General features: G+C 41.8%; 1 protein-coding gene across 1 annotated transcript; it reads left to right on the forward strand.

Annotated features, from left to right (window-relative positions):
• The first annotated feature begins 6,326 nt into the window (after positions 1–6,326).
• On the forward strand, positions 6,327–14,442 carry MMAA (metabolism of cobalamin associated A). Its single transcript, XM_053252233.1, has 7 exons — positions 6,327–6,912; positions 8,510–8,981; positions 9,953–10,075; positions 11,032–11,202; positions 12,313–12,398; positions 13,168–13,317; positions 14,088–14,442. The coding sequence occupies exons 2-7, from the start codon at positions 8,546–8,548 to the stop codon at positions 14,373–14,375; spliced, it is 1,254 nt and encodes a 417-aa protein (XP_053108208.1). The 5' UTR covers positions 6,327–6,912; positions 8,510–8,545; the 3' UTR covers positions 14,376–14,442.
• Positions 14,443–15,152: the final 710 nt, after the last annotated feature.

A 15,152-nucleotide genomic window follows, 5' to 3' on the forward strand; every position in this document is an offset into this window, starting at 1 on the left:
TTCTATTCTACAATCCTTGTCTTCTTGGTTCCATGTAATATTCTAATTTTCTGGGATTGTTGATTTGGGGTTTTCATGAGCTGTACGCCATGATCATCACAATTATAACCAATTAAGGCTTGACTTATCTCGCTTTGCATGTAATGCGCCTGTCTCATATATCAGTTTCACCTTTTAATTTGCATTACTGAAATTAATGGACTTTTGCACAATATTCTAATTTTCTGAGTTTCACCTGTACTTGTGCATTCAAATGTATTTGTGCATTTGAAAGAATAAAGGGTTTGGGGCTCTTTTGCTTAAAAAAAAAAAAAGACTGGGTTTATAAGTTATGCATAGTTTGGATAACATGTATAGAAGTTCTCTATCCTATTAGAGAACAGATGCCTATTAAGATCATTTGGGGAGGTCCGGTTAAGGTTGCCTCCGGCTAGTCTGGTGGTGACATGGCCTTCTTTTTGCCCCAGGACTTGGGAATGTACTCCCTGTCAAAATAAGAGCTTCTCCATCTCTGATTGCTTTTCAAAAGACCCTTGAGACACATGTTTTCTCAGGCTTTTAATTAAAATTAATTTTAAACTGTTTAACTTCTTATCCTGTGAAATTATTTTAATTGTTTTGTTTTTAATGATTTTTATTCTGTGAAAATGTTGTTTGTTTGTTTTTGTAATTTGGATTGTATATGCTGCCTAGAGATGTATATACGTAAGATAAATAATTAAAATCCCACAAAACTAGAACTCAGGATCATCCAACAACAGATACTGATACTATCAGAATAGACCCCCCCCCAAAAGTACTTCACACAATGCATCATTAATTTATGGAATATGGTGCCACAGGATGTGATGATGCCTACTAGCTTAGAACGCCTTGAAGGGGAATTAAGCAAATTCATGCAGGAGAATAGATCTATCAATAGCTATAAATAACCATAATGGCTAAATGAAACCTCGAGGTTCAGAGGGAGTACAGGTGGCCTGCGTTAACCACAGTCCTGGCATTTGTAGTTTTTTTGTGTCCATGGTCGGGTAATGTAGACCTGACCAGACCTGACCTCATTATCCATGGTTAGAACAATAGGTAAAATTCACCTATTTGCAGTTCCTAGGTGGCCAGAAATTACTTCCTATGTCATTTCTAGCCACTATTTTGCAAGATGGAGCCATTTTGTGGCTCTTATTAATTTTTTTTTTTAATTCCCCACAATTTTTTCTGGAAAATTGGAGAAACTGGGGTTTGGGGGAGGCATTGCTGGACAGCTGGAAACCTTGAGAGCATGGTACCGTACTTTATTTCACTTATATCTGTCTTCATGCTGTTTTAGCCCTTTTTTTAATCTCAAGGACCCGAACTCCTCAATTCCCATTGACTCAAGGTTTCGTTATCCGCGGTTGTAGGTCAGAATGGACCCCCTGCAGGTAGCGAGAGCCACTTGTATTGCCAACAGTTGCAGAGCAAAAGTGAGGAAACAAGAATGCTGGACTTGATGGCTCCTTAGTCTGGGGGTCAGGAGAGCTGTATGGTTATGGTTATGGTTATGGTATGTTATTTAAATAGAATTTTAATTTTAAAATTAAAAAATAAAGGAGAGATACAACAAAAGTGTTCAGAAATCTCAAGTAATACAAATTGTGAAAAAGAATTTTTCATAAGAGCTCTTGTGTTCTTAATGCATTCTTACAGTATATGGAAAACTGCATGGCTGCAAACCAGATTTGTGGTCACTTTGAAATCTTGCGCTTAAGTTAGTTTTTTTATATTGAACCTGTAAATATTGTGAGAGTACACTGAACTTTGTGCACAATCAGATTCTGCTAAAATTAAGTGGAATTCATGTGGAATAAACAATGCCTTTTAAAGATCTCAAGTAATTTGGACATTGCTCAATTGAGAGATTTATTGTTGTGATGGGGTAAACAAGAATCCAAATAAATTCATAGAACACTGTACATGAAAACTCTGTATAGTAATAGCTTCCCCTTCTGGCTAAAAGAAGTACCAGTCCAAGCAATAACCTTTTGCTGGTAGGGCTCCTGTACCTTTATTATCTTTTAATTATTATTCTTTTAACTCACATACTAATTTCCTTTGAACAAGCATTCAAAGTATATACCCAAACAAAATGTTTAACATCTATGACAAGCAAAAATTTAACAAATGAAGCTTTTCCCAGCATGGAAGATGCCATGATAGGGGAAAGTTTCACTGGTTGAATTTTAGCCTGGTATTAAAGGCAAAGGAAACCTATTCTCTCCTCACCCACCACCACTACAAAGATGGCAACACCAACCCCTCTCCCAGCAAAGGAATTTGGTATGCAAGAGAGAGAGAGCCTACAAGTGTGTCAAGGATTCCATATGCAACAAAATATAGAAAAAGACTTGCATTGGAGTGGTTGGTGAGTGTCAGCAATGTCCGATTCACAACTATTAACTTCTTTGCTGCTTACACATTAATAACTGACACACCACCAGTTTTGAAAGCAGTAGGGGAGAAGTAGGGTATCTGTAATCCGGCCATAGTTTTGGAATCATATGAGAAAGGAGAAAATCTTGCAATAGAGTAGACTACCCTTACATCAGCTGAGGAAATGTACATTCAGCTTCACTCACAACAAAGAGAAAAATTCTAGATCCAATAAATGACTGTGCCTTTGAATAGTTGGTCATGCAGCTAATAATGGTAAGGGGTATTGTTCACATGCCAAATATCAAGCTGGTCACTGTTGGGGTCAGGGGACAGGATCCAGACTAGTTAGTTATGACTAAGCACCACTGAAATCAATGGGTCAAGTTAGTCCTGACTAATGTTAATCTCATTAATTGGTTTATATTAATATTTGGTTTAATTATGGCATTTGTGATGACTTGCACATTAATGAGATTAGGGTGCTACAAAAAGAGCCAGGGGAATCCCCAGCAAACCATTTCCAGTGCTGTTTTAGAAGAGACTGCAGGGGGCCTGTGAAAACTTCTTCTACAGCAAGCCCCACACGTAACACTGAGCTGAAGGAGGCATGGGGAATAGCAGTCAAATAACATAGCAGGTGGTGAAAGAAGCCTAAGAAAACAAGGCAGGGGCGTAGCAAGGTTGGAGTGGGCCCAGAGACAAGATTTTAAAATGCGCCCCCCCCCCACTGAAGCTCAGTTAATGAAGTAAAGAAATCTTAAATGAGGGCTGAACAGTGGTAACAAAAAGCATAGTGTGTGTGTGTGTGTACACACACACACACAACACCCCTATGTACCTATATGCCACAACAGAACATCATCCTAAATTATTTTTTGTAAATTGTGGACGATGCAAGTCATTTAATGGTACTAGAGAAAGACATGCTGTTCTGGTAGCTCCAGGTCTTAACACTCACACCAATTTTGGAGGATGAATACAACTGAAGGAAGCCTGGGCGGGTGTGTGGCTGGGGGAGTCAGACTTGCCTCTGGGTGGGGGCAAGGCAGTGGGCCCCCAGACAACTGTCTCCCCTTGCCCTATTATAGTTATGCCCCTGAAACAAGGTACTAAGGAACAGGTACCCCTGATCTTGCGTGGAGTGCCTTTCCTTTATGAAAGCTCTCCTGGTGTGCTCTGGAATAGAACTCCCACACATTTTAGTTGTCCTTAATAACTGCAATTGGTGGTTGTTAACGCCCTTCACTTCCCTTTCAGCACAATTTGATGGGTGTTTACCCAGAATCAAGTCCAACTGTGTCCAGCAGACCTTACTTTCGGACAAGCCAGTAGACCTTACTTTCGGGCAAACATGCACAGAATTGGAGCCTTAGTCCCTGACATGGTGTGACAATTGAATTGGAGGGGGGCAAATTGCCCCAGAGCATGACAAGGCTGAAGGCCTCCTAAGCATATTGGCTCATATTGACGGCAATTGGAAGGGTGCAGGAGGAGGACTCCAATTCTATGGTTTGTCCAGGGTCCCAGGTTTCCTCTCTGTAGAATAGTGGAGCCCTGCTTTGGAATATGAATTTTATTTCTTGCCCATCTCCCAGAAACTTCACCACAGATGTGCTGAGCAGTGGCTCAGGACAAAATGATAGGCAGCCTGTTTGGATTGTGTGGCTGACTTCCTTGCCCTGGGAGGGGGACCAAGAGATCTACACACAGAGGCTTGTCCAACATACCCTAAAAAATGGTGCCAGCGGCTTCTGTGATCCCCTTATTCATGGGAGTTTGAGGATTTTGCATGCTTTTAGCATGTTCATGCACCACCAGCACATAGCAGCCACTCAATCTCCAATGCAATGTCCATTGTAACAGCAAATACATATATAAATGGACGAGCTGGGACAGTTTGTGCCTTCCTTGGCATCTTCCAGCAGATGTCTCTCTTCCTCTCCCCCCACCCAACTTTTTAAGACATCTCTGAGCCTACACAACAGTAAATAAAAATGCAAAATTCAGCAATATAGTTAAGCATCCTGTTACGGGGGAGAAGTGGACTGAGAGGTGGCACATAGGAAGGCAGGTGCCTCTGTGACTGTGAGGAGGAGGTACATCAGAGAAGCTGGTTTGGCCTGGTTTTCCACGGTTTTAAAAACTGTTTTAATTGTTTTAATAATGGTTTTATGTTGTTTTTATCGTTTTTGATTTTAACAGTTAATTGATTTTAGTGTTGTTTTAATGTAAACTGCCCTGAGCCATTTTTGGAAGAGTGGTATAGAAACCAAACAAACAAAACTTGTTACATTTCCCAACCCCACAATGGAATCAGGTTTCCTCCATCCATGCCATCTCTCAACCTGCTCCACCTCCCTTCTCACACACGCAAGCAGGCAGACGGAAACAATTGTCTTCCTAACCTTTCCTGTGCTCTCCCCCACTGCCCGCCTCTTCGATGCAGCTTCTCAGTTCCACACTGAAAAAGAATAGCTTGCCAAGTCCATTCAGTAGTTGCTTGTGACTCTATATCATAACTGACTGATATCTCTAAAAGCTGTGCTTTACATTTATATCCCACTCTTCCCTGAAGAGCTCACACAACTACCCTGTGAAGTCGGTTAGGCTGAGTAATGTGTGTCTAAAGGAAGAGAGCTGGTCTTGTGGTAGCATGATTTGTCCCTTTAGCTAAGCAGGGTCCATCCTGGTTGCATATGAATGAGAGACTAGAAGTGTGAGCACTCTAAGATATTCCCCTCAGGAGATGGAGAAGAGCAAAAGGTTCCAAATTCCCTCCCTGGCTTCTCTCCAAGAGCGAGCTGAGAGAATTTCCTGCCTGCAACCTTGGAGAAGCTGCTGCCAGTCTGTGAAGACAATGCTGAGCTAGATGGACCTATGGTCTGACTCAGTATATGGCAGCATCCTCTGTTCCTATGAGTTTCATGGTTGAAGGGGGATTTGAACTTGGGTCTTCCCAGTCCTAGTCCAACAACCCTCTAACCACTACCCTATGCTGGCTTTATGTTCTTTATGGTGTGTTCCCTGCATTTGTTTTCCCCTGATCACCGAAATAAAGGGAAAAGATACTGTATGCTCATTGCACTTGTTGAAAAGTACAATTTTAATCAGCTCTGGATTTCTGCATGGTATCCTGTGAACAAGTGCCATTGCTACCATTCTGACGAGAGACAGTGGCAGGATCCAGATTAAACTAGTCATGACTAAGCGCTATTGAAATGAACGAGGCAAGTTAGTTCTGACTACTTTAAATCCCATTAATTTCAATAGCCATGACGTTCTTGAGTCCAAGATGTTAAACATACGCAAACGCTCCAGGAAATCTGGTCTGTAGACAATAATCTTGTCCTCTACTATTTCTTTAGGTCTATGGGCAAGCAACAGACAATAGACCTCGTTGCTTTGACTGCGCCTGCGTGGGTTCCATGTTGCCCTTTCCTGACTTTTCCGCAGGAGGCATTTGCGCAGCCGCAGTCAGAGACCTGAACACGGAGTAGGTGGGGCCGGGGGTCAGGGCAGACCAGGCTGTAGTTCAAGGTTTTTGCTGATCGGACTCTGACGTGTCCCGGATGTGAAAGATTCTGAGCGCGGTAGGTCACTTCCTTGTGGGGGTGGGGTGCGTCGCTGCAGTCCTGGGTCTTCTGTCAACGCAGCGCCTAGTTCGGTTTCAGCTGGAGGGGAGGGATTGGAGGGCAGGTAGGGGAGTAGGGCTGGTTTACGGAATTCTCTGTCGCTAACGTGGGACAGCTCTCTGCCCTTGCACTGTGTTTGCAGTTAAAGTAATCTTTTGCATGGGTTAACCACCCCCACAAAAGCTACATTAGGGATGATGAGGATCGTCTTGCAGTGTGCTGAAGAATATAGTTCACCATGATTTGGACCGCAGTCTGGTGCACACTGCCTTAAGAGTATGTCTCATTGAATTAAGTGAGACTTACTTCTGAGTCAACGTGGCTAGGATCTTCTTGTTGGAAGCGTCATTGTAATGCAGATATATGTGTGTCAACATTCTTTACAAAGAATGTTCTTTGTAATGTTCTTTACATATTCATTTCAGGTCTTAGTGTTTTCTTGCTGAGAAGTCCCTTCTAGGTGTAGAGTCCTTAGCTTATGTTCTCTAAAGGGAGGCCCAAATCCAGCTCTTTCTGAAGTCAGTAGGAGCTGCGGATGTTCTGATCCTTTAAAAAAAGTTCTTTTCACTGAACTGCCTACATGTAAATCTTAGCCTGCTTCTAGAAGCCTGTCTTAAAGGTGGTTGTGCAGAAATTTTTTTTGTTTCCTTTGTTGTCACTCAGCTAATTTTGTGACTATCTGAGATTACTTCCATTGTACCATGAATGTTGTATGTAAAATCAGCCTTGTTTTACCAGTTAGCAGATCAATGTCTTCATATGTGTGGTAGAATTTCCTCTGGAATGTCTTGCAGAATCCTTTCATCCCGTTCCTAGATAGGTTTAGTCAGAAATAAGTTCCACTAATTCCAGTGGGATTTGTTTGCAGGTAAACATTTTCTAAGTAAATATTCTAAATATGCTTACAAAGGTTAGGCTTCTCTCCTCTTACAATGTGTCATTTTAATTCTAACAGCTGAAAGGTGTTATGAAGGTGGAGGAAGAACCCTCTGTGTGCCTAATACAGCTACTGATTTATTTCAGAAACTCAAGCAAATTCTGTAACTTAATTGCAGATATACCCATTACAGTTATATAAGTACAGGGTATATAATCTGCTATAATTGAGCAGATGGGTTCAAAGAACCCGAGCACCTGAGGGGTCCCCCAGCCCCATCCCTCCCTATTTTCTTCATTATATTCCTCTCTCGGAGGGGCCACCGTGGAGAGGGGTGAAAACAGGCCCCCTCTCCCCTAGCTACACCCCTGGCCCATTAGGTTATTGTATTTTAACCTGTGTGCTTGTCATTTTGAAGTCAGTGCAAGTAATACTGCTGTGACTAACCATTATATTTTAAAGTTCACGTGTTCAGAAGGGATTGTTGTTTCCTGTATTGGGGGGTGCTGATCCAACTTAAGTGTGCAAAAGTGTTCACGGTCTTCTATTGTACTGTTTTGCTTACATTTTCTTAGAGACTAAGTTGACTCTTAATTTTGTTTGAACTCACTAGTTGTTGAGTGACTGAGGCAGCAGATCTGATCTGTTTGATTTGGAAAAGCTAGCTATTGAGAGTGATTTCTGGGCATTGGGAGCCAGTCTGCTGGTGATTGTGGGTTAGGTTGATAGAAGTGGCAGGGAAATGCAAAATAATTATGCAATGGAAAAACAGGCTACTAAGTTTCTTCTGACATTTCTCTTCTGTGAGATCCAAAGTACATGTTACATGCTGACAGGGTAGGAAGCCAGGGGTGCTTCCATTTTGCTGATAGCCACCTCGTGGTGCTTGTTTTTCTTTGGAAAAGCAGCTTTCAGGTTTTTCTTGTATACACATGCATGTAACACGTAGGTCTGCTCCGCAGCTCTACTCTCACCTTTACAAGCCTGTTGACCGAATTATTTGAAAGGAGCAGGATTGCACCCACTGGTACTGCCCTCCAACCTCTGTGTATTCAGTAGAAGGTGCAAACAAGGCTCTCTGTGCATACAAGTGTACAAGCATAGGCTCTCTGGGTGATCATACACAGTTGTGTGTGGTGTAGTGGTTAGAGTGCTGGACTAGGACCAGGGAGACCTGAGTTCAAATCCCCATTCAGCCATGATACTTGCTGGGTGACTCTGGGCCAGTCACTTCTCTCTCAGCCTAACCTACTTCACAGGGTTGTTGTGATGAGAAACTTAAGGATGTAGTACACCACTCTGGGCTCATTGGAGGAAGAGTGGGATATAAAATGTAAAAAATAAAAATAAATAAAATAAATAGAACCTCCACTGAGTGCAGAAATTAGAAGTGGGCCCAGCAGGTGAAACCCTGCTTTGCCCCTCTTTGCATGTTGAGTTGGGGCAAATGTGAAGGTGAGAGTAGAGCTAAGTGTGGCTTATTGAACATTTAGCAAGTTGGCTGGAAAGTGTGTACATGCCCTATTATTTATAGCTGAAAATAATGTGTGAAAGCAATTACAACCTGGGAATTTTTCCTCCCTGTTAGATGGACTAAGAACAGATCTCTCTGACTCAAGACGAAATGAATGCATCGTTGCTACTGCTACGGTTTCCTTATTACTGTTTCCATAGGACTCTTAGGAAAACTTCTTTGAATAGTTTCTGCCTGCTCTCCAACCCTGGATCTGCTTTTCCATATGGGTACCAGGTTAATTCAGTACAACTACGTTGTTCAAGAAGGATGGTGTCTTCAAAGGGCTTGAGGATGGGCCCGTATTGTCCTGCAACATTAAAACAGCAGACCCAGGCACTCTCTGATAAGGAGCAAAGGCTTCTAGACAAATTGTACAGTGGACTTATCCAAGGACACAGAGCTTGCTTGGCAGAAGCCATTACACTCATAGAATCCACACACAGCAGAAAAAAAGAGCTTGCTCAGGTGCTCCTTCAGAAGGTACTATCCTACCACAGAGAACAAGAACAGTTAAATAAAGGAAAACCACTTGCCTTTAGAATGGGTCAGTCCTCTTCTGTTTGTGCACTTATTGCTATTATTATGACTTGTCTTGATTTGTCACATGTTTAAAGAAAGATGACTTCTTTAAAGGGTTACAATATTTTTATAACTTCAGATTGTAATATCTCTCACTATGGTCATATTTCTGCATTGCTGAACTCCTCTGTGATGAAATCCCTCTCCTGTGAAATATGGTCAGTTACGAAAAGATCTTCCCTAAAGGCCTATTATTTCCAAGTGCTGCCCAGGTCACTCCCTGTGAACACACGCTTCTCCAGATGTTGTGCTCTTTAGTGTGCTAGCCCTCTGTGGATGTGTTTTCCCCCCTATTGCAGTAAATGTAAATTTATTTTATTGTTAAAGGTACTATAACATTACTACTTCTAAGGAGAGGAAGAAAGCTTGTTGCACTTTATTTAAGGCTGGGCTGCTCAGCTCGGCCCTCCTGCAGATGTTGGCCTACAGCTCTCATAATTTCTGGCTTTTGGCCACTGTGGCTGGGCATTCTGGGAATTGTAGTCCAAAAATAGCTGGGGGGGTGCTAAATTGAGCAGGCTCGATTTAAAGAAAGATGCCATTTGGAGTGAATTGTTATTGGGCAGTGCCATTTAATGTGTGTATTTTCAGTACTGTCATATATGGACATGATGTTGGGGGAAGAAGAATGTCTTTCATGCTGCTTCATTTTAACAAAACAAGCATTTAAAAAAACACCGATTATGATGACAATTTTGCAATAAATTTGGGAAGAGAGCAGCACTCGGTGATTAAGAATAGAGCATACATATGTTTAACAAATTCACTACAATTAGAACAGATTCCATTTTTGTTTCCTCTCATCTTTAGTTGTGTATGCAAAATGCTCACTTTGGTGATATATGCTTTTGTGTAATATGCAGATCACATTATACTGGGGCCTCAGATGTGATTGCATGTTGTGCTAGGCTCAAGGATTTTTCTGCTGTTACTTAGGATTGTCTGGCCCCCCTGGTGCTGGAAAATCAACATTTATTGAATGCTTTGGGAAAATGCTCACAGAAAGAGGACACAAAGTGTCTGTCTTGGCAGTGGACCCTTCTTCTAGTACTAGTGGTGGTGAGTATGTCTATGAAAACATTACTCTCTTCTATGCTTCTCACCTTGTCAGTTGTAGCAATGTAGATTTAGTGTATTATTAAATGTATAGCCTGCCTCAGTTTCAGGGAAGATGGTAACAAAATCAGGCAACAGATATAAAACCAATCAGCAGTTTTCCAGATACTAAACTGCCCAGAGACGTAAGTTTGGGGCAGTATAGAAATGTAATAAATAAATTAAATAAATAAACAAACAAACCAGTCCTCCAGTCAGCTTAAATCCTGCCTGTCCACCAGTGGTTCCTCTAATTATTTTCATCTCTGTGTGGAATGAGTTTTGTTCTGGGTGGCAGTATCAAGGCAGTGTGTGCACACCTGCATTTAGAATGTGGCCTTCCTGATTCAACCTGACCGGGATCTAAATTGCACTGAGTTAACATCTAAAAACTTGTGAGCGCACACACATGCGCACGCCTTAGAGGGAACAATGCTGTTCACCCCAAACTAGACAGAATAGAAAGGTTTTCTAAATGGCACTTGGCTTTAAAAAGCATGGCGTGTTTTCAAATGGAGTTCAAATTTGTGGTATGTCTAAAGACATATGCATATAGCATAGATCCTTCCCTCAGTAAAACAGGTATGCCCATCACAATAACTTTCATAAAATAGATTCAGTTGGCTGAGATTGCTGCACTACTCATTCACTTCTAGAACATATGAATTTCTGGACTCAGGTTAGGTATGGTCCTTTTCCATATGAGCTGCTGTCTTGTCCTCATATCGTTACAGCGTAAGGGAATTAAGTACATGCAGTACTTCTAAAGTACATGCAGTAGTTCTCATCGTAAGGCCTATCATCTGTAGCTTCTGCTTTTTTTCCCTTTTTTTTTCTTTTTGAAGAATTGACTTGGATCTTGGGCAACAGTCTGGTTATGTTTGAATGGAATTGTGGAACTTTTCTGTTCGATGTTTAAGGTTCACTCCTGGGTGATAAAACACGAATGACTGAGTTGTCAAGAGATATGAATGCTTACATCAGGCCATCTCCAACTAGAGGAACGCTAGGTGGTGTGACTCGGACCACAAATGAAGCCATTCTACTGTGTGAAGGAGGAGGGTATGACATCGTTCTTGTAGAAACAGTAGGTCAGTGAAACTCTTACTCTGTTCTGTGTGAGCCCACATCATGGCTTCCGGGATGACACCGTTCGGTGGCTTTACTTCTCCCTATAGCTCACTGAGATCAGGAGAGAGAGGAGACCCAAGCTTCATTCACAACTGAATCAATGGTGCTCTTTGGCAACACTGCCAAAGTGTGCCTCCCATGAACCATCGTTATACTCCCTTGGCACCATGCAGCCCTGCATTTACATCTCTCCCGAAGGAGTGTCTCACTCCTATTCGACAGGTGCAGTTTGTCCCTTGGGTGTCTGCATGGGGGCAATAGATACTCAGCTCTTTCAAGTGGCAATTTATGAAACTGGCCTGTGTTAATGTACTCTGATTCTCTCTCTCCTCCTCCTCCTCCTCCTTGAGTTCTTAGGATTCAGGTTGCTTGCTTCTCTTGCTCCACCTAATTATTTAAAAAGCAAAATGCCATTCCCATAAAGGCTCCATGCAGATTTTTCTTTCTTCTAATCGTGTCTTATCCTATTATTTTAATGTTGGGGCTTGCATGGTATGCAGCCTACTGTCGCCATAATGATCTGCCCCAGAGATGTGGTGGGGCAAATTTTCCAAAAACTTTTGAGATATAGTGAGGGGAAACCAATACGATGGAGGTGTGTGTTTCTTTATTTACCCTATAATTTGTCAATCAGATCACAAGTCAAGTAATTGTGAGGTCAAGTAATTTGTCAATCAGATCACAATCTATTTCTGACATCAGAAAAATTTGAAGAATAATTTGAGAAGAAATTAATGTAAATTGTATGCAAATAAGGGGGAAATTTGCATGGGAAAAATTTCAGTCTCCAAATTGAAAACCTTCTGAAAAACCCACATCTCTGACTGCTGTGAGGGTGCTGTGGACATCAAAGCAAGCTCCAGTGCTATTCAGAAGCAGCGGGTGTGCAAGCAGTGTTTCTGTAGGTTTCTCTTGTCACAAAAGGGGAAACCTGTGGGAACACTGCTTCCACATCTGCTGCTTCTGAACAGTGTCAGAGTTTGCTCTGAAGTCTGTAGCAGCCCTGGGGCAGATCATTACAGTGCCTGCAAGACTGCACATAATGGTTAATTTCTGCTTTTGATTCTCAGGTGTGGGGCAGTCAGAATTTGCTGTTGCTGATATGGTTGATATGTTTGTATTGCTGCTGCCACCAGCAGGAGGCGATGAGTTGCAGGTATGGATTATTGTTGTCTTATTCTGCATTTGCCAAAGTCAAAGCTGGATGTACCATAACTGTTGTGGGCTTTAAAAAATATTCTATGTAAGTTTGCTCCTACCAGAACTGATCAACAAAAGATGGTGAAAGGTCTTAAATTTTAACAATATTTTATAGTTTTAAGAAGGTAGATTGTATTGCTAATGTTTATGTTGCTCAAAAGCTACCATATTTTGAAATAGGAATGGCTGCTCAATTCAAAATCATTAATACAATTTGTATATGTTTCATTAGGACAGCTCTGCGAAGACAGGTGACTCTTATTCTCTTTTTATGAGGAGGACAGGCTGAGAGAGTTGTGTAGTGTCTTTGGTCAGGCCCAAATCTAGCATTGTTTTGAAAGGATGACATTGCAGGTTTAGTTTAGTTTAGTTTTATATGCCTTGCTAATATGCATTAGCATTAATTGTGTCACCATCAAATAATATGTTAACCATTGTTATACATACTTTTTAATGCATACCTAAAGGTGCAAGTATTTTATACTGAATATCTAAACACAGTTATTCTAAGAACTGGCATATGCTTTTAAAAGCTAGTGAAGGCTTCTGTTACAAACTACTCCTCTGCAATTATCTGGTACTGGGAGTTTTAAGGTGAAGGAGAAGGGCAACTAAAATGCTTGTTGCTTTATTTCAGCAATGTGCTCTAACTGCTGAAGAAGCCATATATTGATTGTAATAGTGTCTCTGAAGACTCCACTTCTCTCTTTCCTTGTTCTGTTCAGGGTATCAAGCGAGGTATAATTGAGATGGCTGACCTTGTGGCTGTGACGAAAGCTGACGGAGATTTAGTTGTGCCGGCACGGAGAATTCAAGCAGAATACGTCAGTGCTATGAAATTACTTCGTAAACGCTCAAAGGTTTGGAGACCAAAGGTTGGTACATCCAAAGCAATCTTTCTCTTCTTCTTCTTCTTTTTTTTTTGGTCAGGGAAAAATAGGAGGCACATTAGAGTATGCTAATGTTAATATGATAGAAATCATGTGAGAATAGTAAAATGCTAGCTTTAATTGCCTGGTTTGCTGGATATCTTTAAGATATTTACCCGCATTTTCCTGTGATGGTGATACAATCAATAAGCCTAATTCTTTGTTGTGCCTGTTTGAGAAATCATATTTACAAGAGTCTTGAATGTATAGTTTTGCTTTCCCCAAATGTTGGCATTTTGGCTCCTTCAGAAAGTGCATGCATTGGTTTGCCTTTTTCTCCTGATTTGCATGAACATTTGCTGAATTTTCATGTATTTGGTTTGTTCAAAGAATATGTATACCAATTTGTATACCAGTTAAAAAAAACATGATCTGTTTGTGTGTGAGTGTGTATGTGAAAAATGGCATCAGTAGTTACACAGTGTATGGGGAGGGTTGATGGACAAGTTTCCCCCTTTATTTATCATTATTACTTTGGAGTTCAAAGCCCTGGACAAGTCAGGTGTCTTGGTTTTAAGACTCTTTTTTAAAATGCCCATCACTAAACGTAATATGAGAGTCTCTGTGTAATGTCAAATCAATGAAGCTGAAAGGCTGAATGTGCTATGCTGCAGTTTGAATCTTGTTTCATATATCTAATCGAGAACTCCCATTTAGGCTAACCCAGTTAGCCTTATGTTGTCGTATATTTTTAAAAAAGATACTTCATCTAATAGGTAATTCGGATCTCTGCCAAAACTGGGGAAGGCATCTCTGACCTGTGGGATAAGGTGACAGAATTCCGAGACCTCATGTTTACAAGTGGTGAGTTGATCACCAAACGACAGAGACAGCAAAAAGTGTGGATGTGGAATGTAATCCAAGAAAGTATGCTGGACCATTTCCGGAGTCATTTGGCAGTGAGAGATCAGATTCCGCTTCTGGAAAAAAAGGTTGTAAGTGGGATACTATCTCCAGGGCTGGCTGCAGACCTATTGCTCAAAGCTTTTAAAGAGACGTCTTAACATTCACCTGCATCTGTGACAGCATTTATATCAAATCTATGAACATTAAAAACAAATTTTGAAAGCATGGCTTGTGTTACTTGAATGAACTTGTGCACGTTACCGGTAGAAACAGTGCTCTGTAAATGTAAGTGAACCCCAATTATTTGCAACTAGTATTTTTAAGCCCGTTATGATAACGGGCGCTAGCTTTCTATCCCGTCTTTTCTGTCTCTCTCTCTCTCTTTCTGTCTCTTTTTTTCCCCCTTGTCCCCTCTCTCTTTTTGTTTTTTTTTTGTTGTTGTTGTCTCTGTTTTTGTTCTTCCTTATTTTGCTTATACTTTTTTTTGGGGGGGGGGTTTGTGTGGATGAATAACGGCCAAAATGGCCCATGAGAAGGTCGCCGCCCCTGCCTATCGCCCTCCCGCGCACCCAGCTGCCGGAGCCCACCTTACCCGCTCCAGCCCGAAGGAGAAGAGAGGAACTCGGGAACAGAGCTACTCTCTGTGTTAAGCTGCTGCCCATACTGTCGCAATGGACGCAATAGGCGTCCTTTGCGTCCATAGCGGCAGTTTGAGCAGTGACTTAGCACAGAGAGGAGCTCTGCTCGTGAGCTCCTCTCTTTTCCCTTGGGCTGGAGCGGGTAAGGTGGTCTTCGGCAGCTGGGTGGGCGGGAGGGCGATAGACGGGGGCGGCGACCTTCTCATGGGCCATTTTGGCCCTTAATCTTTTTTGGGGGGGAGCGGGGAAGGTGATTTTGGGCAGCTGGGAGGGAGGGTGAGCAGGCGGGGGCGACGG

Source organism: Hemicordylus capensis, chromosome 5 (assembly GCF_027244095.1).
Source record: "Hemicordylus capensis ecotype Gifberg chromosome 5, rHemCap1.1.pri, whole genome shotgun sequence".
Lineage (NCBI taxonomy): Eukaryota > Metazoa > Chordata > Lepidosauria > Squamata > Cordylidae > Hemicordylus > Hemicordylus capensis.